This window comes from Neovison vison, chromosome 1, assembly GCF_020171115.1.
Source record: "Neovison vison isolate M4711 chromosome 1, ASM_NN_V1, whole genome shotgun sequence".
Lineage (NCBI taxonomy): Eukaryota > Metazoa > Chordata > Mammalia > Carnivora > Mustelidae > Neogale > Neogale vison.
In genome coordinates, this window is record NC_058091.1 from 99781196 (window position 1) to 99804088 (window position 22893).

General features: G+C 45.0%; 1 protein-coding gene across 1 annotated transcript in view; it reads left to right on the plus strand.

Annotated features, from left to right (window-relative positions):
- The first annotated feature begins 491 nt into the window (after positions 1-491).
- The window catches only part of LRRC1 (leucine rich repeat containing 1), a 128273-nt gene continuing 105871 nt past the window's right edge, over positions 492-22893 (plus strand). Inside the window, exon 1 of the mRNA XM_044252998.1 lies at positions 492-921. Within this exon, the coding sequence (XP_044108933.1) occupies positions 763-921 (159 nt within the window). The 5' untranslated portion in view covers positions 492-762. The remainder of the gene's footprint in view (positions 922-22893) is intronic.

Genomic DNA, 22893 nt, shown 5'->3' on the forward strand with positions numbered 1-22893 from the left:
AGGGCACGGTCGGGGCCCCGACGCGGTGCGGGGCTGAGGGCAGCCGGCTCACTTCTGAGGCCGCTGGTGGCCAGGGTACCTCAAAACCACACGGAATCTCGTAGCTTCGGGCGCCCAGGACGCGCAAGGTACGCTTCGGGGGCGGTCCTGCCTGACCCCGGAAGAGAAAGTTGTTTTGGGGAAGGGGAGCGAGGAGCCGAGAGCGAGTTAAGTAACTAAAAATCAAAGTTGTTCTGCTCCCCTCACTCCATCTCTCCTCTGCTTCATCTTTATCTCAAGCTCCATTGGAGTCAGCCTTCCTCGGAGGGCTGGGCGCTCCTCGAGTCCCAGCCTGAGTAGGGGTATATACCGTGCAACCGGCCCACAGGTTTCGACCCTCTCGGGCTCCGGGTCTCCAGGAAAACCCGGAGCGGAGCATCCCCCGGGCCGGGAAACGCCCTCGCGCGCGCCCACTGGCGCGCATGCTCAGTCGCGCGGCAGCCGCGAGTAGGAAGCTCCGCGAGGCAGTAGCGGCGGTGGCGGCGCGACTGGAGGGTGGGAGGAGACGCGCCCGCTGGCGGGCGGGGGCGCTGCGACGCGGCTGGGGCTCCCGCCCGAGGTTCCTGGGAGTGTTTGGGACCGCGAACCCCGGCGCGAGGAGCTAGCTAGCACGGGAGCCAACGAGTGCGGAGTGGACAGCGGGCGGAGCGGAGCCGCGGGACGGAGCGGGCTCAGAGCCCGAGTCTCCGCGACTCGGCTCGGGACCCGGCGGCGGGGGCGGCGATGTTCCACTGCATCCCCCTGTGGCGGTGCAACCGTCATGTGGAGACCATCGACAGGCGCCACTGCTCGCTGGTCTATGTCCCCGAGGAGATCTACCGCTACGCCCGCAGCCTGGAGGAGCTGCTGCTGGACGCCAACCAGCTCCGCGAGCTGCCAGAGGTGAGTGTCCGGCCTCACCTGCGCGCAGTCTTCGGTAGAACACCGACGAGCCTGGCCAGCCCTCTCCCCCTCTTTCCCTCTCCTCCCCACTCTACCCTCCTCCCACCTCTAGATCCGGGCCGCAGGTCCCACAGAACCACCACTACCTGTATTCACCTGCTTCTTCCTCCCTTACTTCTCCCCACCACCACCGTCTGCATTAAAAGTTCCTTGTCGTTTTGTACAAAGTGAGCGACTTGCTGTTTTCCCAGTAGTCAGTGGAGCTTGTGCGACTAGGGAAACGTTCTGGTCTGGTAAGTAGTTTAGATACACGTCAAGGTACTAACCGCTGGTCCCGATACCCGGGCAGGTGAGGAGCCAGGTGGCTCCGGCTGTTCCCGGATGAAAGGACAGAGCGTGGCATCCACTCCCTGGGCAGTTTTCCCTGCGCTGCATTCCCCGATCACTGGATCACTGGCCAGGGCGCGCTTACCCGTTGGCTCCGACAGGTCCGGTGGAGGTGGGCAGCCCTCAGGAGAGTCGCACTATCTCGGCATCTTCCGAGGAATGTGCCCTGGGCCTTATCGCTGGTGGGCAGTGCTTGAAAGTGCTGTAGTTTGGCTGGACGGTCTTGGCTCCGGGACCGGTCGAGAATTGGGGGTGGGTAGGAGGAGATCGGGTAGGAGGAGAGCTATGCCTTGGGAGCTGTGGGCAGGTGCCCGCTGCTGGGCCCCTGCCTGCGTGGACCTGTTGCGTGGAAGGGTGAATGTCAGCAGAGGCCGTGCCTGACGGGCCAGTCTTGCAGCCGCCTCTCCCGAAGCGGGTACCTTCAGCCTGCTGATTTACGTCCTTGCAGTGATGCGTTACCTCTTCGGAGTTGTTTACGTAAATCAATCAGTCGGCTGAGGCCGAACTTGTTAAGGGACAGATGCTGATTGAGCTTTAATGGAGGGTCTGCGACTGCGAACTTTTAACCTTCGAACTTGCGCTGGGAATTTAACTTGAGTAAAGCTCCGAAGAGGAAGGTATCGCAAATCCAAGGGTGTGCAGGAAGTCGGCGTGCAGTAATCCAAAGGTGTGCAGGAAGTAGGGAGACTAGACTGCTGGGAGTCAGGGGGAGGACCCGAGGCCTGGAGTTGGAACACAGATATCTTTCTTGTCCTTTAGTGATCATGAGGCTGAGGCACTGTCACAGAAACATTCGCTAGTCAAATGATCTGGCTTGTTAAAATGACCTGATACCTTCTTCAGCCCTGCCAGAATGTTTTAAAAAGGAGAACAATGTGCTTTTTCTTAATATTTCAAGTATTATCTTTGGATTAACTTTTCCTTGGTTCATGTGGAATTGGATGGTTTGCCCTGTGTAATCATGCAGATTATCCTCACTAGGATCTTTGCAAAGCACCCCCCCCCCCCCAGCTTTATTTAGCTTAGAAGCAAAAAAGCCATCCAGTTCCCTCAGGCATTTATTATTTTGCAGGCATTTCCAAAAACATGGCTTTGTCTGGCCTTTAACTTCCTTAAATTTGACTTGAAAGTCATAAGCTCACTTGCTGCCTTAAGTTGTAAATAAGTTTTAGGCATTCCTATTGCCAGAGATACAGACTATATTATTTAATACTTTTCAGTGTGTCAGAATGAAGTTATTAAAAGATTGAGTGAAAAGCTATTTAACTAGAAATGTTTTGGTGTTCCTTGTGGTATTTTTGTTTGTTTGTTTGTTTTAGTAGAATTGGAAGATTTCCTTTGACTGGGTTGGCTTTTCACTCTCTTCTGCAAAGTTTGTGGGTTTTCCTGTAATGTTGGGGAATTCAGCTTCGTAAGGGGAAATTATGGGTTTTGAAAGTGTTAGGTATCCTTACTGATCCTAACTGGAAACTTCTCAGAAGCTCAAAATAGTCTTATAGCACTCTATAGATACAGCAAATAAACATGCTTTTCAGAGACTAAAGGTGGTCTTGCTTATGGGTAATTACTGCTCTTAGAGCTCTGAAATTAGTTTTATGGTTTCTAGGTTGTTGAAAACCTGTTTCTTCATGACTTATTGTGTCTGGGTGCCTGGATTTGTATAAACCAGACAGGAACAACCACCTTGAAAGCTCAGATATTTCATTCAAAGGTACAGTCTTTCCTTGGGCTGTTATTTCACCTGTGAGATCTGTAGTGCTCATTAGCACTGCTTGCTGCTGTCCCTGCCTTCTCCTCCAACCCCTTTCTCTTTACCTGGCCCATCACCAGGGGGCCTCTTTTTGCTGACAGACCCACAAGGTCCTTGTGGTGGTCATGCTGGCTATCTGTTCTCTTCTCTGTAATTTATTTGGAAGCACAGACAGGGGGAAAACTGTACCCCCTACTCCAACAGCAAAGATACGCACACTATCCAGGCTTCAGAATGATGAAAAGGTTTGTAACCTCTGACTTGATCCAACTTCCTTGTTTTGCAAATTGAAACTCAGACTTGAAGTGACTTTTTCAAGGCTGTCCAGCTGGATAGTTGTCGTTCCCCTCTCCACCCCACCACCCCCCACCCCCATTTTACACCTTTGGACACCTAGGAGGAACCTGGCATATTCAGTTTCTCACATCCATTAAAACCTCAGTTATTTGACCCCTCCTGTTTTACTCACATCATTAAGCCTGGCCTCTGCCAAACAGTTATTGACCTTTCATCATTTGTCGTTGGTGGGAATATAGAGATTAAAGAAGGTATGATTCTTAGGAGTTAGTCACAGCTTTGTGGGGAGACAGATGTGGTGAGTGTGGAGTGGAGGGGGCATCGCAGTTTGCTTGATGGTTACTTACCTAACCTAACCTTTTGCTGAATCTGCATCCCCATCCTCAACAGACTGACTACCTTGTGATAGCCTCTCAGTGCTGCTCTTCTGCAGGGAGGGCTTGGGAGATTAGCCTGACCCCAGATAGGTGATGGTCAGGATGGATGGTCCCATCCATCATCTCCTTCCCACTTCCTCCCAGCTAGATATCTGTGGCCTGTGTGTTAACAGAGACAGTCTCTAAACTCCTTGAGATGCTAGTGTGTTTTTGCTCATCCTTAGGAGTGAGCACAGAGCCTGGCACCCAGTACGTCCTGCTCAGTAAACAGCTTTTATCTGTTGAATGAATTTAGACAAGTCAGATACAAATCTTCCTCCTTTGGTTCTTTCTCTTCCCTTGAGCATATCACTGCTCTGACATCTATCCTTTTCTAATATAGTCTGAGAACATTCAAGTTGGGAGTGATTTTTTTTCAGGACTGTCTAGCTGGTTAGAGACACACAATCTCTGGCTGCTTTAAGCTGGAAAGCACTCCAGAAGTTAAAGGCCATTGATGTGGCGGAGCTGATTTGTCTTCTACAAGATCCTCCGCCCCACTGTGTACCTCCTCAGTATTTCTGACACCATCAGTTTTCCCTTCAAGGTGCATGGATTGTTGAATACCTTGGCATATGTGTGTTTTACTGTGCTCTCTCTGGCTCCAGTACAGAGCCTTGTCTAATGGGCAGCAAATATTTTGAATGAATGCTGTTGAGCCCAGGCAGCTTATAAAACTGAGCTTCATCTTGTTACCTGCTTTTTTTTTTTTTTTAAGATTTTATTTATTTATTTGACAGAGAGAGATCACAAGTAGGCGCAGAGGCAGGCAGAGAGAGAGGGGGAAGCAGGCTCCCCGCTGAGCAGAGAGCCCACTGTAGGGCTCGATCTCAGGACTCTGAGATCATGACCTGAGCCAAAGTCAGAGGCTTAACCCACTGAGCCACCCAGGCGCCCCTGTTACTGCTCTTAATTAGAGTTCAGTTGGCCTTTTGATGATGGCCAGATGACATTATCTCAAATATCTACTCCCTCCCATTATTCTTTCTCATATCCTGCTTAATTTTTTCCCCAGCCCTTAGAGCACTATTACTACCTAACTCTAGACTATATGCTTGCTTGGTTATTCTTTGTCTCAACAACTAGAACGTCAGCTCCATGAGGACAGGGATGTTTTTGTTCATGGCTGAACCTAGGACAGAATCTGGTATATAGTGGGCACTCACATGCTTGTTGCATGGATGAGTCTTCCCATATGATGTCATGGGTAGTCTGCCCCTGTTTCTCAGCCATTGTGTTCCCTTCCCTATAGTCTCACAGCTCCTGTACACGAATCTGTTGAAACTAGTCATGGCATAAAGTCATTCTGAATTCAGTAGTCTTGTCTTACCAGTCTTCTCCATTTCTTCTGTGCCAGGCACATTTGTCTTCTGTTTTTGAAATAATTTTTATACATTGTAAACACAATTCTCACTATGACTTCAACATCTCCAACTGTGACCTATTAAGAGGATATCCATTCCCACTTGGAATAAGTCCCTTTTGTCTTAAATTTACCATGTTTCAATTTGGGTCTGTCTCCTGCAGTTCAGTTTCTGGTGGGTGGGACAGCCATTCTTCCTAGCCAACAAGTCTGTGGACCAAGGCTCTTTGGGCTTGTCTTGAAGGAGCAGAGACCAAGGGTGCTGGAAAAAGATAGCTTAAATGCTGCTCCATCACTTGGACTCTTTCTTCAGGACTAGGTTTCCTCACTTACCATTTTAGTACCTGCTTTTTTAGGGCTATTCTGGGGACTAAAGAGAATGCATTCAGAGCACTTAACAGTCAAATATAAGATGTCTGTCTTTGTAGATACTATGGCAAGACCCTTTTTAAAAAAATAAAACAATGTTTCTTAACCTGGAATTGGAAAACATTTTCCTGGGAGTTTGTAAATGATTTTTTTTTTAAACCAGAATTAAAACTTTAATGTTCTCTTCAAAGATAATTTTAAAAAATCATAGATTCCATATATCTAGATGAAGTCACAAATGAGTAGAGCCATAAGGTCTTTAGTAGTGTCATAATCTGTGTTTGATTGAGCACTCCCTTAATTGTTTCTAGCCACAGGGGGAAAAGAATAGACATGGGCTTATTGTAGAAATCATGTGCTTGTGTCACGTGATCGCTGGAAGTTCCATGAACAAAGGTTTCATGGCTGTTTGTTAGAGAAGACTGATGGGTAGCTGAAGGGGTCACAGAGCTCATGGTGGCACAGGCTGACAGGAACCTGCTCCGAGGTATTGCTGTACCGTTGTACGCAGCCATGCGAGGACTGCAGAATTGCATCATTGTCATCTGTCATGTTAGATTAATGTTGAGTTCTTTCTGATTGGTTTTTGTCAGATTTTTACCTTGATTTACCTTCTAGTTTTGTTAGAGCTAAAGCATAGGGAGGACATACCTAGTTTTATGTTTAGACATACTTAAATAACATTATCATAAACATAACTTAAGTCAAAGCTTAAGAAGACGGGAGCCCAAGAGAGGGCTTCCCCCTAAAAGTGATGATCCACACATTTGTCAAGATAAGAAAGCTGTTTTCATTTCTCAGACACCTTGTTATACAGTTTAGCTCTTAATTGTTTGTGATTCTCTCTCTCTTTTTGTAAATAAAAGATTTTATTTATTTGACAGAACAAGCACGCAGGCAGGAGAGCACAAGCAGGGGGTAGGGCAGAGGGAGTGGGAGAGGGAGAAGCGGACTCCCTGCTGAGCAGGAAGCCTTGGGTGGGGGGGCTCTCTATCCCAGGACCCTGTGATTATAACCTGAACTGAAGGCAGACCCTTAAGCACTTAACAGACTGAGCCATCCAGGAGCCCAATTGTTTGTGATTCTCTTCTGTGTTTGTTTAACTCGTTTAGCTCCCCTTCTACCTCTTGCCTGCCTGCCCTCAATTCACCCTACCCCCTTTTGTAGGTAAGGACACTGAGACCTAGAGAAGTTGTAATTTGCCTTGGGTAAGTGGAGGGTAGACTTTGTCTGATTAAGAGACATTGAGTGAGTACCTGGTACCAATTAAGTAGAATAACATCACTCACTGAGATTTCACTGAGCTCCAGACATTAGCTACTTGAGTTATTTCTCTTAAATTGGGTAACAACACACTTTAACCATTGTAATTTCAGTTTTTTTGCAAAGTTTTTTTTTTTTTCAGTTTTTTTTTTTTTTTTTTTTTGCAAAGGCAGGAATTGAGTCTTATTAAAGAAAATTATTTAAGAATCTTGTTTGGGGAAGTTGGTCAAGGTCAGTTCTGGAGCTGATGTTGGACTCCTAACTCTATGTGAGCATTTACCACCTGGGAGCCCACCTGGGAGCAATGAGGTCTGGCACTGTGTATCGAAGCTTAGGAGCGAGCCTGTACGGAAAGCTCTTGGCAACCTTGAGGAGTCTCTCACTCTCTTAGGAGCTGAACGAAGGCTTTAGAGGTGGTGACATCCACGCTAGACTAGAAGGAAGAAAAAAGCACGTCAGCTGTTAAGAAACCCCTGTCCTTTCCAGATGGCTAGAATGGGTTACACCTGAGTGGAAAGGAGTGGCTGGAGAGGAGCCTGGGGCCAGATCATGAAAGGCTCTTGACAGTTTTGCGAAGGAGGTGTACTCTGTCCTTAGGTAGAGGAGGTCCATGGTCAGTGTGTAAGCAGAGATGCTGTACGGTTAGAGCTTTGTTTAGATAATTCCAGGGCAGAGTACAGAGTCAGGGAGACTAGTCAGGAGCCTGTTGTGCCAGAAAAATGATATGGCATCTGTGGGGATGATCAGGGGAGACGGCTTTGTCCACGATATTTACACTGGGCATTTCCTGCTCTTGTGTCCAATGTTCTTCCCACTGTGCTGCCTTCTAATAGTGCACTGAGTGGGGTACTTCATACTTTGTGAAACGCTAAGTAAGAAACATTTACCTCCACGTTTTTCTCAATTGTAGCGTGTGTCTGCATTCAGTTTGCAAATTGCTTGCTAAGACATGGCAAGCATTGTATGTAGGCATTGGCTCAGGGGAAAGAAGAACAGCCAGATGTGCTCTGAATGGCAAGAGATTGTTATTTTTGGGTTTCAGATAAATGTGGTCATCGAGTTTATAAAAATGAACCCGCAGTAATGCTGGCAAGCCTGTGGGTTCCGTTTTTCTGAGTAATATGAAGGCGTACTATGTGTGTTCTGTACCGTGAATGTTAGTTTCATCATCTTCTGATGCTCTGAAAGACTAATACTTGGAGAATTATTATTATTTTTGAGTTACTTGGAAGTTACATGTCTTTTTTTTTTTAATGGCTCAAATCTTTGAGGAGAAGTAAAACTATTTAATAAAACTTTTCTGGAATTGACAAAGTTGAGGCACACGGGTAAAATAGCAAAACAAGCTTGTTTCCACAGTTCCTCCTTCCCTCTTTCAGTGAAAAAGGGGGAACCTTGAACCTTCCTCCCAGCTTCCTAGTGTAGAATTTGTAATTTCTATACCATAATAAATAGGGTACTTGGGATTTTCTTAAAAAGGACTCTGTACCACCAACTTGACATTCTGGGGATAAAGCATAGTTGATATTTATACAGGAGGGTCAGAAATAGTAAGGTAAACATTTTTTAGCAATGATGACAAAAATCTCAACCATGATCTTGCTGTGCCATGGAACAAACAGGCATTAGATTCTTTTAGGTGAGGATCTAGTGACTGCTACAGGCTTTTGTCTTTGTTCACAGACGACTTGGGAAAGTTTGCTTATTTTAGGACTCTACCCAGAACATAGGGCTAGAAATGTTTGTCCTCTACTTCATCTGATAGTTATGAGGGATGATGAGATCATGGGCCAGATCTTTGTAAATGCATAGGAGAAACTTCTGGATGTCCATTTACTTTCTCTTAGGTATTATTTAGTGGACAGGAATGGTAATTTACTATTGCATGTGGTATTTTGGAAGATCTAATGGTGTGTATAATGCGGCTAGTGTAAAGTACTTTGAACTCTTAGAAGATGAAATGTTTAAAAAAAAGAAAAAATATTTTTTTGCTCATTATTATTTTGAAGAGTTTTCTTATCTAGGCTGTAACTCTAGAGTCTAGAGAATTTGACACAGTTGGAAGAAATTTGGTATTTCAGTTTCCAAGAACCACAACGAATGGATTTGTCATGTAGTGGGTGGAAGGAGGTGTTACACCTAATTACAGCATGTTCCAGACTGATTCCTGGGTAGCGTGGCCAGATGAAGAGGACTCTGTCTGCCCTGGCCACTCTAGTCACCTTTCTTTTTTTTTTTTTTTTTTTTTAAAGATTTTATTTATTTATTTGACAGAGAAAGATCACAAGTAGGCAGAGAGGCAGGCAGAGAGAGAGGAGGAGGAAGCAGGCTCCCTGCTGAGCAGAGAGCCCGATGTGGGACTCGATCCCAGGACCCTGAGATCATGACCTGAGCCGAAGGCAGCGGCTTAACCCACTGAGCCACCCAGGCGCCCTCTAGTCACCTTTTTTTCCACAATCTACACCCGCTTCTTGGGAAAGCATCAGGAGGGGCTGTCGGCTGACTTGTGGTAGAAACTAGGAGCTCAAATTGGATGAGCATGTGCAAAGGCCGGAAAGTGGCTTTTAACTGCTTAGTATGTGACGTGGGCACCAACTGCTTCACTTGATTTGGCAGATGCTGAGACCTCAGAGCTCATGCTGTTAGTGCCACTGGCCTGACTTTGGACCATGACGTGGCTTTGTTTTTATCTCATTAAAGGAGTAATATGGGTTGGATGCTTAAAAGAATTCAAAGAGAGAAAAGTGATATTTCCCTTGCTTTCTTTGAAGTGATGTCAGCCATTAGCAATTTTAGAATGTATTCTTACAGATCTTTTCATATACCACCATATGTTTATTATTGTTATAATGAAGAATTCTTACTATCTAAGTTGCTTTGCTGCCTGCTTTTTTACTTAAAGCTGTCTTGGACATATTCTCTATCAGTATGCTAGATGTATTTTAGCATTGATACTGGTGCTATAGTATATTGGATATACCACAGTATATCACTGTTGGATATACCACAGTTGATTGGTTTAACTTTTCTCCTATTGCTGGACATTTAAATTGTGTCTAATTTTTTGCAGTGATGAACCATGCTGGATTAAATACTCTGGTACATATTACTTTGTACTGCTGTACAAATGTTTCTTTAATAGTGGATTTTCTAGGAGCCTGGAGACTGGTTCTGTCATCTCTGCTTCCTTTATTTTTCACTGTGACTCTTTTCGTATAGGCTGGAGAAGCTCTCAGATGGGCTTTAGTCAGTTAATCAGATATGTGTTCCAGGGCTTTGAAAGACTGGCAGCTAAGTCTTTCCTTCAGGTAGTCAACACTCTTTAGTTGGGGAGAAAAGTTTGGGGTCATGGAATTCCTAATGTGGCTCAGAGTCACATGGATCAGTAAACCAAGAGTTGCTGTGGCCCCTTGTAGAAGGCTCACTGGGGCATCAGGAAAGCAAGACTCTGGTTTTCACTGAAGGTAGGTTCAGATAGGCTGGGAAAGCTGGGCAGGTATTGCAGACAGGGAGCTTTTGTGAGGTGACACCAAGTTGTGCCGTGGAGCAGAGACCCTCGCTCTGGGTTGCCTTTGTTCTCTTTCTGGAGCAGGGGCCAAGATGATACAAAGCATGTTGGGGGACAGGAAGCATGGGTGCTGACTTGATGTGCTGACTGTGTGGATTAGCCTCTCCCAGAGGCTCAAACTTTTTCAGCATTTCTCCTTCAAATCCTTTCTCAGTACTTAGCTGAGTGAGTGATCTTTCTAAAACAAAAATGTGACGAATGACTTCCTGCTGCAGTGGCTTCTCACACCTTCGGGATACAACCTGGCAATGTTTTTGTTCTCTTATCTCCCATCTCTTTCCAGCGTGAGCTCTCCAGCTTGTGTTTCAGCAAGAGTTAGCTGCCCTTGGTTACCAACATATCGTTTCATGCTTCTGAGTCTTCATTTTTTATTACTCTGTGTACCGGGAGTTACTCTTTCTCTACTTCTTTTGTGTGGCTCATTGCTCTTCATCCCGTGGGATACAGTTAGGGAGGTAACATTCCTCTGGAAGCCTTTCCTTCCCTCCTCTCTGGTCTCTGGGGACACCTGTGTCATTATTCATACCTCTTTGTAATTATTTCTGCCTCCCATCAAAATGAGTTTCTTAAAGCTACACACTTTTTTTTCTTTGCACTCCTGCTACCTAACTGGGTGGTTGGCACAGAGCAGACATTTAATACATATTTGATTAGCATTCTTGGGGAAGTTTTCAGCCCTGTTGGGGAGTGGAATTAGAAGTGGGTTTGGATGAGACCTATAGGTGAGAGCTTAATGATTATTACAAAAAGAGCTGGGCTTTCTGTAGTCTTGTCCTGGATGGGTAGCATCATGATGGAGTGAGATCAGCATGGTCCTGATAGTCAGACCTGATTTTTTTCCCTTGTTCAATGGCCCTAGCATTGTGACCTTGGGCAAATCATCTGATCTTTTGAGCCTGGGTTTCCTTATCTGAGTGATGAAGGGATGGTGTCAGTGATGTTTAGGGTCCCTTTGAGTTCTAAGTTTGTGAAATTGTATGACTTGATGCTAATTTTATGAAATTTTATGACTTCATGCCATAGTGCTAACCTTAGAGGAGAGTGATCCCACAGTTGCGCACATACTCTGTGAGGTTGCCTAATGGGGTTTAGTAGAACCACAAGTCTAAGCTTAATAATTATAATCAAGGATTTGATGATAATCCAGAACCAGTTAAGGGAAAAAGATCAGCAGACTTTTCTCTGGTTAAAACACAGTCCTAAAAAACAAAAACAACAACAACAAAAACCAACACAGCTTTCGATAGCCATACCCCCTTCAACATTACCCCACCCTGACATGCCCACACTCTCCCCCATACTCACAGCCCCCCCAGACCCACACCCTCTCCACAGACTCACCCCCCCCCACAGACTAACACCCCCTCACACCTTCTCTACAGACCCACGCTCTCCCACATACCCACACCCTCCCACATACCCACATGCCTTCACAGGTACCCCGCCCCCACAGACCCACAGCCCCTGCACATAGGTACATGCCCATCCTATAGACCCATACGCCCCCCAACTTCCCCCACATGCTCTCACCTTCCCCTCTCCCCACACACCAACAACTTTTGAACACTGAGATGTTCCTCCATGTCAGTTGCATTTCTCCAGCTTTTAGAAGTGAAGTAAAGTGGGCAAAAGGCTGGGACTTTTTTGTCTATTTTTTATTATTATAATTATTTTTTTGATGTGGTTGGATACTTAATTTATCAGATATTTACTTAATATTTATTTTATTTTATTTTTTCAGTGTTCCAAGATTCATTGTTTATGCACCACACCCAGTGCTCTATGCAATACATGCCCTCCTTAATACCCACCACCAGGCTCACCCATCCCCCACCCCACCCCCTCCAAAACCCCCAGTTTGTTTCTCAGAGTCCACAGTCTCTCACACTTCATCTCCTCTTCCAATTTACCCCAATTCACTTTTCCTTTCCTTCTCCTAATGTCCTCCGTGTTACTCCTTATGCTCCACAAGTAAGTGAAACCGTATGACAATTGACTTTCTCTGCTTATTTCACTCAGCATAATCTCCTCCAGTCCCGTCCTTGTTGATACAAAAGTTGGCTATACATCCTTTCTGATAGCTGTGTAATATTCCATTGTATATATGGACTATATCTTCTTTATCCATTCATCTGTTGAAGGGCATCTTGGCTCTTTTCCACAGCTTGGCAATTGTGGCCATTGCTGCAATGAACACTGGGGTACAGATGGCCCTTCTTTTCACTACATCTGTATCTTTGGGGTAGATACCCAGCAGTGCAATTGCAGGGTTGTAGGGTAGCTGTATTTTTTATTTCTTTTCTTTTTTTTTTCTTTTTTTAAGATTTTATTTATTTATTTGACACACAGAGAGAGAGAGATCGCAAGTAGGCAGAGCGGCAGGCAGAGAGAGGGGGGAGGCAGGCTCCCTGCTGAACAGAGAGCCCAATGTGGGACTCGATCCCAGGACTCTGAGATCATGACCTGAGCTGAAGGCAGAGGCTTAACCTATTGAGCCACCCAGGAGCCCCCTATTTTTAATTTCTTAAGGAATCTCCGCACTGTTTTTCAAAGCGGCTGCACCAACTTGCATTTCCATCAACAGTGTAAGAGGGTTCCCCTTTCTCTGCATCCTCTCCAATACTTGTTTTCTACCTTATTAATCTTTGCCATTCTAACTGGTGTAAGATAGTATCTCAATGTGCTTTTGATTTGAATTTCCGTGATGGCTAATGATGATGAACATTTTTTCATGTGTCTGTTAGCCACTTGTTTGTCTTCTTTGGAGAAGTGTCTATTCATGTCTTCTGCCCATTTTTGGGGTATTGAGTTTGTTAAATTAACTGAAACAGTTCAGAGGTAGTTGTTTGAAACCTTACTTTGCATTGATTTGAGTACTGACACTGTATTTAGGCAAACTTAGTTTGGGGACTGATGATTAACTATATGGGTTCTTTGGGGGTATCTGGGTGGCTCAGTTGGTTAAGTGTCTGACTCTAGTTTTCCGCTCAGTTTTTGATCTGAGGGTTATGAGTTTAAGCCCCCTACTGGGCTCCTCACCCAAAGGTGGGTTAGCTCCAAACCTGCTTCTAAATCCTCTCCCCAGTTAAAATGAAGAAGAAGATGATGATGAATATGGGTTCTTTGGATGGATTAATATCAGACGGATGTGGCTTTCAGGGAGTGTGCTAGGATCAAAGGCAGCAGCTTTTTACTAGATATTGGTATTTGGCTTCCTAGGCAGCTCTATTCAGGAATGGGCACTGGGGTGCATCTCTGCTGAATTCTGACACAGCCTCCCTCCTTCCCCTATCCAGGGCCCAGATTTACTGAGTGTTGGCTGTGCTTTGGGCATTGTTCTATCTAGAAAGATAGGTATCTTGCCTTATTCTTACAAGCTTCCATTCCCGGTAAGGGAGACAGCCAGTAAGTGGAAAAGTAAATAAGAATTTCAGATAAGGATAAAAACTGTAAAGAAAACCGAATAGGGAGCTGGAGGTAGGGAGCAATAGGAGGGAGGAGGCCTTTCTAAAGAGGTGACGTTTGTGTCGCTCAGTGAAGCAGCTGTGAATTTGCCAGAGGTCCTTGCATAGACTTGTGGAGAGGAGCTTGGCCATTTTATGGGCAGCAAGAGGGCCAGTGAGGCTGCAACACAGTATGACAAGGAGTAGGAAATCAAGTGAACATGTTAGTGGGGTTCATGTATGTTGGGGCTCTGAGACCCTGTTAAGGAGTTCAGATGATGATGATGATGATGATGATTTTTGTCAGTTGAATTATGGCAGATCATAAAGCCATAGGATAGCTGACTTAGGCTTTAGAAATATCCTTCTGTCTGCTGGTTAGAGACTGCAGGGAGGAAGAGTTCAGAGAAGTGGGGACACTGGGAGAGGAGGCTTTTTAATGAAAGATTCTAGAGGACAGCTGATGGTGACTTGGATCAGGGTGGTAGCATGAGTAATGAGCTATGTCTTGGGGTTCAAGTCAAGAAGATCTGCTGCTGTATTGCACTCAGGGTTTGGTTTTGTCACCTGGGGGGTGGCAGAGCCATTTACTGAGTTAGAGAGGACTGGGAATGGGAATATAGCAGCATGGGAACTAGGAACTGGTAAGTACTTCAGTTGGGACACGTCAGGAGTTTTTATGAGACCTAGATCTTAGGAGAGGAAGTCCGGGTAATGATAATTATAATAGAGATAGCACACTTTTTTTTTTGAGCAGTGTGCCTTGAATTGTTCTAAATAACTTCCTCTGATTAACTCATTTAATTCTCATAACAAACATTACTTCATTTTACATAAATAGCTTTATTTTGCTGTTGAGGACACTGGGACACAGATGAATTAGCTTGTTGAGGTCACACAGCCAGTAAGCAGCAGAGCGTGGGGTCAAGCAGATGCAGTCTGGTTCAAGAGCCATTATTCCTAACCACTGTGTCTTCCTTCCTTAAGGTTAAGTATGGGTGACCATGTCGTCTGCATGAAGAGCCACCTGATGGGCCAGGAGTTGTGTCTGTTCTGTGAAAGGGAACAGAGAGATACCCCTGATGCCTGAGTTATTTTTGTCTTGTTAAGAAAAAGAGTGCTGAGCTGAAATATCATTTTAAGAATCAGGTCACCAAAAATTAATGTGCTCACTCAAGCATAATCTTTAGAAGAAGATCAGTGGCCCTCATTCTTTGGTGCTGGATTTCTCTCCTTCAGCAAGTAACTTATAGCTGCAGCCTTACAAACTCCTGAAGGAAAAGCACATCCATTTGGAAAACCTGTGGGTCTCACTGAACATAATGAACACTGGTTGTATCATAGCAGCACCCTCACTAATTCTGGTCATAATTATTCAGCTGTTATGCACTTGGTCTCTGTTTTCAGACGAGATCGGGCGCGTTCAGGGTGGTATGGCCGGAGACTGGTCTCTGTTTTCAAAGCATGATCTCAAATATTTGATTCGCTTATGAGGCAGTTCTTGGCCTTGACTCTAAAGGTTATTATCATCAAGAGGTGTGCCTTTTGGAACTGCATATATTCCAGTACTGTTGGAAATGGATGCCATTGAGATGAAGTTAACAGAAAATATGTGCTTTACAAAATAGACCTGCCTTGGTGCATGGCATGTCACAATTATTTACATACCTTGTTCTTGGTAACTTCATTCTAGAATGGCAAGAAGAGGTTTTTACGTATGCCTTGCATCTCTGCTGAGTGATTCACTGAGTTCTGTTGAGGCCAGGAGAAGAAAGAAGCTAATCCTATACCAAGTCTTCACCCTAACCCATCCCTGCCTCTCCTTAGTAACTAACCACTGAAAAAGAAAATCTGTATAATCTATATTACATAGAAAGATTATAGATCAAATTATATATCTAATCTATAACCTATATATGTAAAATCTATAGTCTCTATATAAATATATAATCTGTGATATGTATTTGAAATCTATAGTATATATGTATAAAATTATATGTATATTTTTTGTAGGGTAAATGAAGTAGAGGGTTATTGCTGCTGAGGTGTAGTTTCTATAGCCTTTTTAAAATGTATGTATCTTAGTGTTTTATTGCAAGGTTCAGATGTAGATCCCAAGTAAATCTGGCTCAAGAGGAGCGTCAGGGATCTTCTGTGGTTTCAGTTCCGTGGTGGTTTTTCCTGACAGAGGGTCTGTCCTGGAGAGATAGAGGAGTGTATCTGGAATACTCTTGGCTGCAAATAAGAAGCTTTGCAGCCTAAAATGCCTTCAGTAGGCCTGTCACCACCTCACCTATAAGCAAGCTCGGAGGAAGGTGCTGGTGGGGTTGCTTTAGCGGGGTGATGGCACGGGGCACTGGTGTGCCTTCGGTGGGACCAACTGAGCCTCTATCTTGCTACAACCCCTCATAGAGTGGCATCTCCAGGAGGGGCATCCATGGAGTTACGGGGCCTCCCCTTGTCTGTTGTTGTTGTTTGTTTTTCTGCTCTAAGTGGGACTTAGATAGGCAAGGATGGGCATAAGAGGTTTGGGGCTGGGTGTGGGGTGTAGTGCCTGCCGCTGGAGGAAGGCAGGGGAGACAGACGGTATGAGCCTGGCTGACTGTTGCAGATACCCTCGTTTCCCGCCAGTGAGTAGTGGATCGTTGTTATGTCTCTCTCTGGTTTAACCCATGTCTTCTGCCAAAAACACAAGGACCATCTGTTCAGGAAAGGTCTCTAGTAGGAGAGATTTCTGTTTCAAAGTATTCTTGAAAAAAAGAAAAAAAAAAGCTCATACTTGTAGACATTTTTTCCCTAGATTTTATTCTCACTATGTGTGAAATTTCATGAGAGGAAAACAGAAGTAAATAGGATATTATAAAGGTTAAATTACCAAATATAAAGATTAAATTACCAAATTATTTTCTAAAATTGTTAAAATCTAATGTATGTTTTAAGTACTTCCTGGTACTTTCTCTTATACATTTTAAGTGTTAAATTTCTGTGACTGCACGGTCTCAGGTTTTCCCGATCTCTGTGCCTTTGTCAGTGCTCTGCTCGGAATGCTCTTCTGCAGTGCCGATGCCACCACCTCCATGAAGTCTACCCAGCTCTACAGTCACATCTGCGTCTCCATGCTCCCCTGACCCTTTCTCAGTCACTTCTCTCAGACTGTCAGGACTGGGCTTTGTTGTGCAACTGTGTATTCCCCTCACCTTGTCATCAGGGACTGATTTTATGTGTCTCTGTCCCAGACATTTGGGAATTCAGTGCCTTATTCAAAAGAAATGCTCCAAAAATGTCTGTTGCATTGAAAAAAAATGTTGTTGGGTTGTTTTTTTTTTTTTTTTATGGTGTAGTTTAGGTACATAAATCCTCAGACATTTCTTATGTGTCTGACTGTTTCCTTCTAGTGCCTCTGTGTAGTGAGTTCTTCTGAGGGGCTGACGGTGCCAGCGCCACAGCCTCGTCTGGGTTGGTCCGAGCCCACCGTCCCCTGAGGATCTCTGGGCAGCCCCAGACTGCCTCTCGGGCCAGCGAGCCCATCCTCTGGCTGTCCACCTGAGAGCGAGGTGGTGGTGTGGGCTGAGTCAGCACGTCCTGTTGGCAGAAGGTCAACAGTAGCACAGAGAGATAACACATCATTAGTCATGTTGACAGAAGGAAGGTCCTCTCCCCCTTGCCTCTGAGTGGAGGTGTTAATGAGGAGCAAAATGGCCAAGAGGCAGGAAGTGTTTCTGAAGCTGTGGGCCGGGCTGCCCACACCCTGCACACACAGGATCACCTGCCCTCGCCTCGGGAGAGTGGAATGAAACCTCAGCTGCAGTTTTGGGAAAGTGAGAAGAGCAGCTCTTCGCTGACTGCCCACAGTTTTCCAGCTGTACTTGCAGGCACTTACACAGAATTTGTTCCGTCTTTGGGTTCAGCCTTATGTGGGGGACTTTTAAAAGGCCCATTTTACAGGTGAGAAAACCGAGTCAATGCCCAGGACTAATGTCACTCATGTGGGAAACAACTTGGTTGGGGTTAAACCCAGGTCCGTGAGACTCCAAAGGCTGATGTTTTTTGTGAGATGTTACTTTGGCAGATCTGGTCAGGTAGTGGCCTTGAGATCTTCATGCAGCGGTGTGGCACTGAAGGCCCACTGCGTTGTTAGGCTCCGGGGAGGCAAAAGTGAACTCCAGTCTCTGTTTGGTGTTGGGGTTTAGTGATAGCATCCAAGCAGATGGTGATGAAGGCCCAGTTTTAGAGCTGGTGGCTAAAGGTTCCTGGTGGTGGAGGGCTGGAGAGACAACACAGCCAAGTGCTGTGGGAGGTACACGAGGAAGAGTGTCAGAGGGCAGGCAGCAGCCCCTTCACGGCTGGCTCCGAATGCCAGGTGAGGGAGCTTGACTGTTGTTTTGTTGTCACCAGAGTTTAAGCCCAGGGGTGTCTTGTCAGACTTGAAGCAGATTGTGGATGGCTTTGAGGGGAACAAGACTGGAGATTGGGAGAATACTTTGGAGGCAAATAGGCGATTTGGTGACTGACCACATTGGAAGTGGAGAGTCTGGTGGTTGCAGGGGTCAAGTGTAATAGGGTAACAGTTGAGTGTTCAGCTTCAGTGACTGTGTACCTCTTACTGGATTTGAGGAATGAGGGAAAGGAAGCACGTTGATAAATGAGAGAGTGAGTCTGGTGGTTTTTTTCCTCAGGGAAAGATGAGATAGGGCAGTGGCTAGGTGAGAGGTGGGGATTAAGCAGGGAGTGCCTGTGGGTGCTGGAGCTGGAAAGGGAGCTAATGGGCATTCCCTGGATTGGTGAGAATTTCTGGTGGTGCCAGCAGCCTTCATGATTTGTGTGTTTTTTGTTTTTTGTTTTCCCTCTAGCGTGCTCAACCATACCATTCCAGGATCAGAAAGGTAGATTGTAGGTGGCAGGATAGGAGGGAATGAGGCCACTGATGTTTCTGATGGAAAAGATATTTATGATGCTGCGTAAGCAGGGAAAGAAGGGAATTTTTAAGCAAGAGGCTGATGGTCAGGAGAAAATAGTGGAAATGAAGCCGTGGGAGAGGTCATGGCCAGATCTGAAATATTGGAGTTGAATGTAGGGGAAAGGAAGCACCTCTTGTGAGGTCAGGATTCCAGGGCAGGGACCCAGGAGAGGATGGTAATGGGCATTGGGTGTGGAAGTCAGCGGGAGCTTGCTTGTTGGATGAGTCACCTCCATTAGGAGCCATGAGGCCAGACACCTGTGTCAGGCTCCTTTGGACAGTGTAGTCTCAGGAGGTCTAGCTGCAGACAGAGCTGTAGCAGAAGAGAGAACATGCGGCATATAAGGAGGACAGCCATTATCACTGTGGCCCAGGCTCAGCCCCAGCCCAGCCTTGTCACATGGGGATGCAGGCCTGTTGCGTATATGCGTGCGTGTGTGTGTGTGCAAGTGCACACACGCACATGTGCTGCTTCACTCAGTGCTTGCTTGCTATTTGTTTTTTGTTTTTGCCCTGAAAATCAGAATTTTTTATGTGAGGTCTCCCAGTTTTTAGGTGTTGACATCTTATTCAACAGTTTTAAACATTCACTGTTTATCAGGTGTACAGACTGGACTTGGGCTGTTTGTGCCCTCTGCTGTACAAACCCCTTGACATTCCTAGGACTGTGGCAGGAAGGAGGTGGGTGGGAGGTGTTTGTGAACTTACCTTCCATTTTTCATTCCGTTTGTAGGATGGAGGTCTGAAAGATAAAGAACTAACTAGCTAATTAGTTTTTCAGTAGGAGCTAATAGGCGGTGATGGTAATCTGAAGCCTATGGCTCAAGTGAACTACAGATTGTGATAAAAAATCAGCTAGCTTCTTCCAAAACTCCTGCATCCTTAATTCTGTTCACTATTCTTGGACTCCTTTCTTTCTTTTTTTTTTAAAGATTCTTTCTTTTTTTAAAGATTTTATTTATTTATTTGACAGAGATCACAAGTAGGCAGAGAGGCAGGTGGTGGCGGGGTTGGGGGTGGGGAGCCGGCTCCCTGCTGAGCAGAGAGCCCCATGCCGGTGGGGTTTGATCCCAGCATCCTGAGTTCATGACCAGAGCCATAGGCAGAGGCTTTAAACCACTGAGCCACCCAGGTGCCCTGAACTCCTTTCTTTCTTGATTCATACCTTCTCTTTTGCTTGTTCATGGCATTTTCTTTCCTGCCCTTTTTTCTCTCATTTCTCCTTTCTGTATTTACTTCTCTATCTCCTCTTCATTTTCTTACAGGGTTCAGGCTGAGTTAGTTGTTTAAAGTAATGGGTGGTTTTTGTTTTGTTTTATTTTGGTATTGATTCAGTAAAATTTTATATTTTCTTAATTTTTAAAATTTGTGAATTAATGAGTTGTGACTATAGACAGTGAAACTTAGGCATTTCACATCCAAATGCATGTTTTGCCCTTCAAATTAATCACTTCGTGGGTTTTACTCAAATTTCAAAGCACTGTTTGTCTGCAGACCACCTACATGTAGCTTCAGCCATCACCTGTGTTTGCGGATCTTTGTCCCTTTGATGGTGCGGTTAGTGTTGGGACAGGGTAAGAACTGGGTTCTTGAATAAGAATAAGGTTATGGATTGGCCTGGGCAAGATCATAGCTCTGTGTGAAAGGGAAGTGTGACCGTGAAGTAAGGCTACCGTGTTGGCTGTGCTGCTCAGCTGTGTGTCCCTGGGGGTGGGGGTGGGAGGTGCACAGATGTGCCTTTCAGCCCAGCTTTAAAGACTTTGCTTCCAGATACATTGTATCTGTTAAATGGCTTAACAGTTAAAATTTCCCATTTCCAAAGGCATTTAGTTAGTCTTTTGGAGATGAATGTACAATTTCTCTTGGCCTTCGAAATACTAAAATAGCCTTTGGGACCTGCATTATTGTCACTGTGGACCTGCTGAGCTCTGGAAACTCTAGGTTAAGAACCACTGGGGAATGGGTTTCCTAAGTGATGATTTTTTAAAAAAATTTTATTTTTAAGTAATTTTTAAGATTTTATTTTTAAGTAATCTTTATACCCAATGTGGGGCTCAAATTTGCAACCTTGAAGTCAGGAGTTGCATGCTCTACTGACTGAGCCAGCCTAAGTGATGATTTTAAAGAATGCAAACACACACATACACACAGCCTATTGCTAAACTTCTCTATCTGTTAAAGAACCAGGTTGCTTCTCACTGGCGAATCGCTTGCGGGGGCCCCACAGTGGCTTATTTAGACTTGGTTCTTTATCAGAAGCAGCTAGGAGTTGTTTTTTTATTTTATTTTAAAAATATTTTATTTATTTATATGACAGAGAATGAGAGACACAACAAGAAGGAACTTCTGTTGGTGGGTGGGAGCTGGAGAAGCAGGCTTCCCACTGAGCAGAAAGCCCCATTTGGGGCTTGATCCCAGCACCCTGGGATCATGACCTGAGCCGAAGGCAGAGGCTTAACCACTGAGCCACCCAGGTGCCCCCAGGAGTTGTTTTAAAACATGGATGCTAGGGCTCTATCTCCAGAGATTTGGATTTATTTCATCAGTGTGGGACCCCAGGAATCTGTAATGTTTGCAGGTGACCCAGGTGAATGATGTTGGGTGATCCTGTGTCCACAGAATGAGAAACGCTGGTGTAGGGGGCTTTGAGACTCAAGAGACTTAGTGTTACGTGATTTTGGAAAGATGGCAAAGTTACTTAACATCCGTGAGCCTCGGTTTTGTCATTGTTTGAGAATGAGAATGGTGATAGTACCAAGGAAGGGCATTATGAGGAGTGCACTTACAATACACAAAGCGCCCAGCTCTGTTGGGCATAAACCATGTTAACTACCTGTTGTTGGAAATTATCCTGTCCCTACTCTGAAGTTGGCATATTTGTCAGTGGGAGTATATAACTAACCCCTGAGGATAAGGATCGCATTCTGTGCTTTCTCCTGTGTTCTAGAGTCCAGTATTCTGTGGGGCACATGGGTGATGGCGGCCACTTTGTTCTGCTTCATGCTGCTGTTTATGGCACAGCCTATAATTCCAAGTTTATAACCTGAGATTTGCCTGTCTCTTGTTTTACACTGTACCTTAGGGCTTCTTCCTCCTACGTACTTGCGTGTACACACATATACCACCCCCTCCCCCAACACACACACACAGCTGAGAGTGTCCTCAGGAGCTGTTTCTGAGGCCTTGCTCAGGTCTCATCCTCTCCCCTCAGGTCACTGAAACATGGTGACGGTTGACTGTAGACCTGCCCTGCCAAGGCATGGGGACTCTCCAGACCATACATTTGGCCTGTGCTTGTTCCACGTACAGGGCAATGAATGTGTCAGTTTTCAGTGGACAAATCTAGGTTAAATTCCCTTTCTCCCGTTACCACAGGAATGTGAAGACGGGGTGCCCTGTGCACAGTCAGTGGTCCCCATGAAACGTTTCCTCTTGGCCAACATGATCTTGATCTTCCGGAAAGACAGGCAGGCCACTTTTTACAACATGTTTTATTTTTACTTGTTTTTAATGCTAGCACTGAAAAATAATGCCTTGGTTTTGGCCCATGGTGCTATCAAAACAAAACACTTCCTGTATCCCGATCTAAGCAGGTTTAACAAGTACCTAAGCATGTTGCTGCTTTTCGTTTTCATCTCCCCTTTGTAACTTTTGAAGTGGAACAACTCTGCATTCTTTTCTTGCTAATCATTTAAAATTTTAATTGAAAGTTCTGCTTTTATAACGTGAGTTCTTTTGGCAAATGCATGAAGGTGTGTCTAATGTAATTCAAGTTTCGAAGCAGTTTTAAAGTAAAAGAGGCTTTAGTCTTCATTGCCTTTGACGCTGGGCTATTAGATATTTTTAGCATGCAAATTATGGTGAGCATGGTACCAAAGGGCACTTTTTTTTTCTTGTTTGGTATGTTTCCTCATTCTTGGGTTGGTAATTATATTCAGGATAATTTAGCCTTGGACTACAAAATAGATGTTAGGTCTGTGTTCTTATTATATGGTAATGCTTCTGTTTGATACCTAACCGAAGATATAGGCTTGTTTTAGGAATTGAGCCCCATGATATCTCTCCCTGCAGGTCCTTGAATCTTAAGAAAGGAAACATGTGGGGAAGGAGAAATCAGAGATGGAAATTCTAAGTTCCTTGTGACTATAGAAATCTGTGA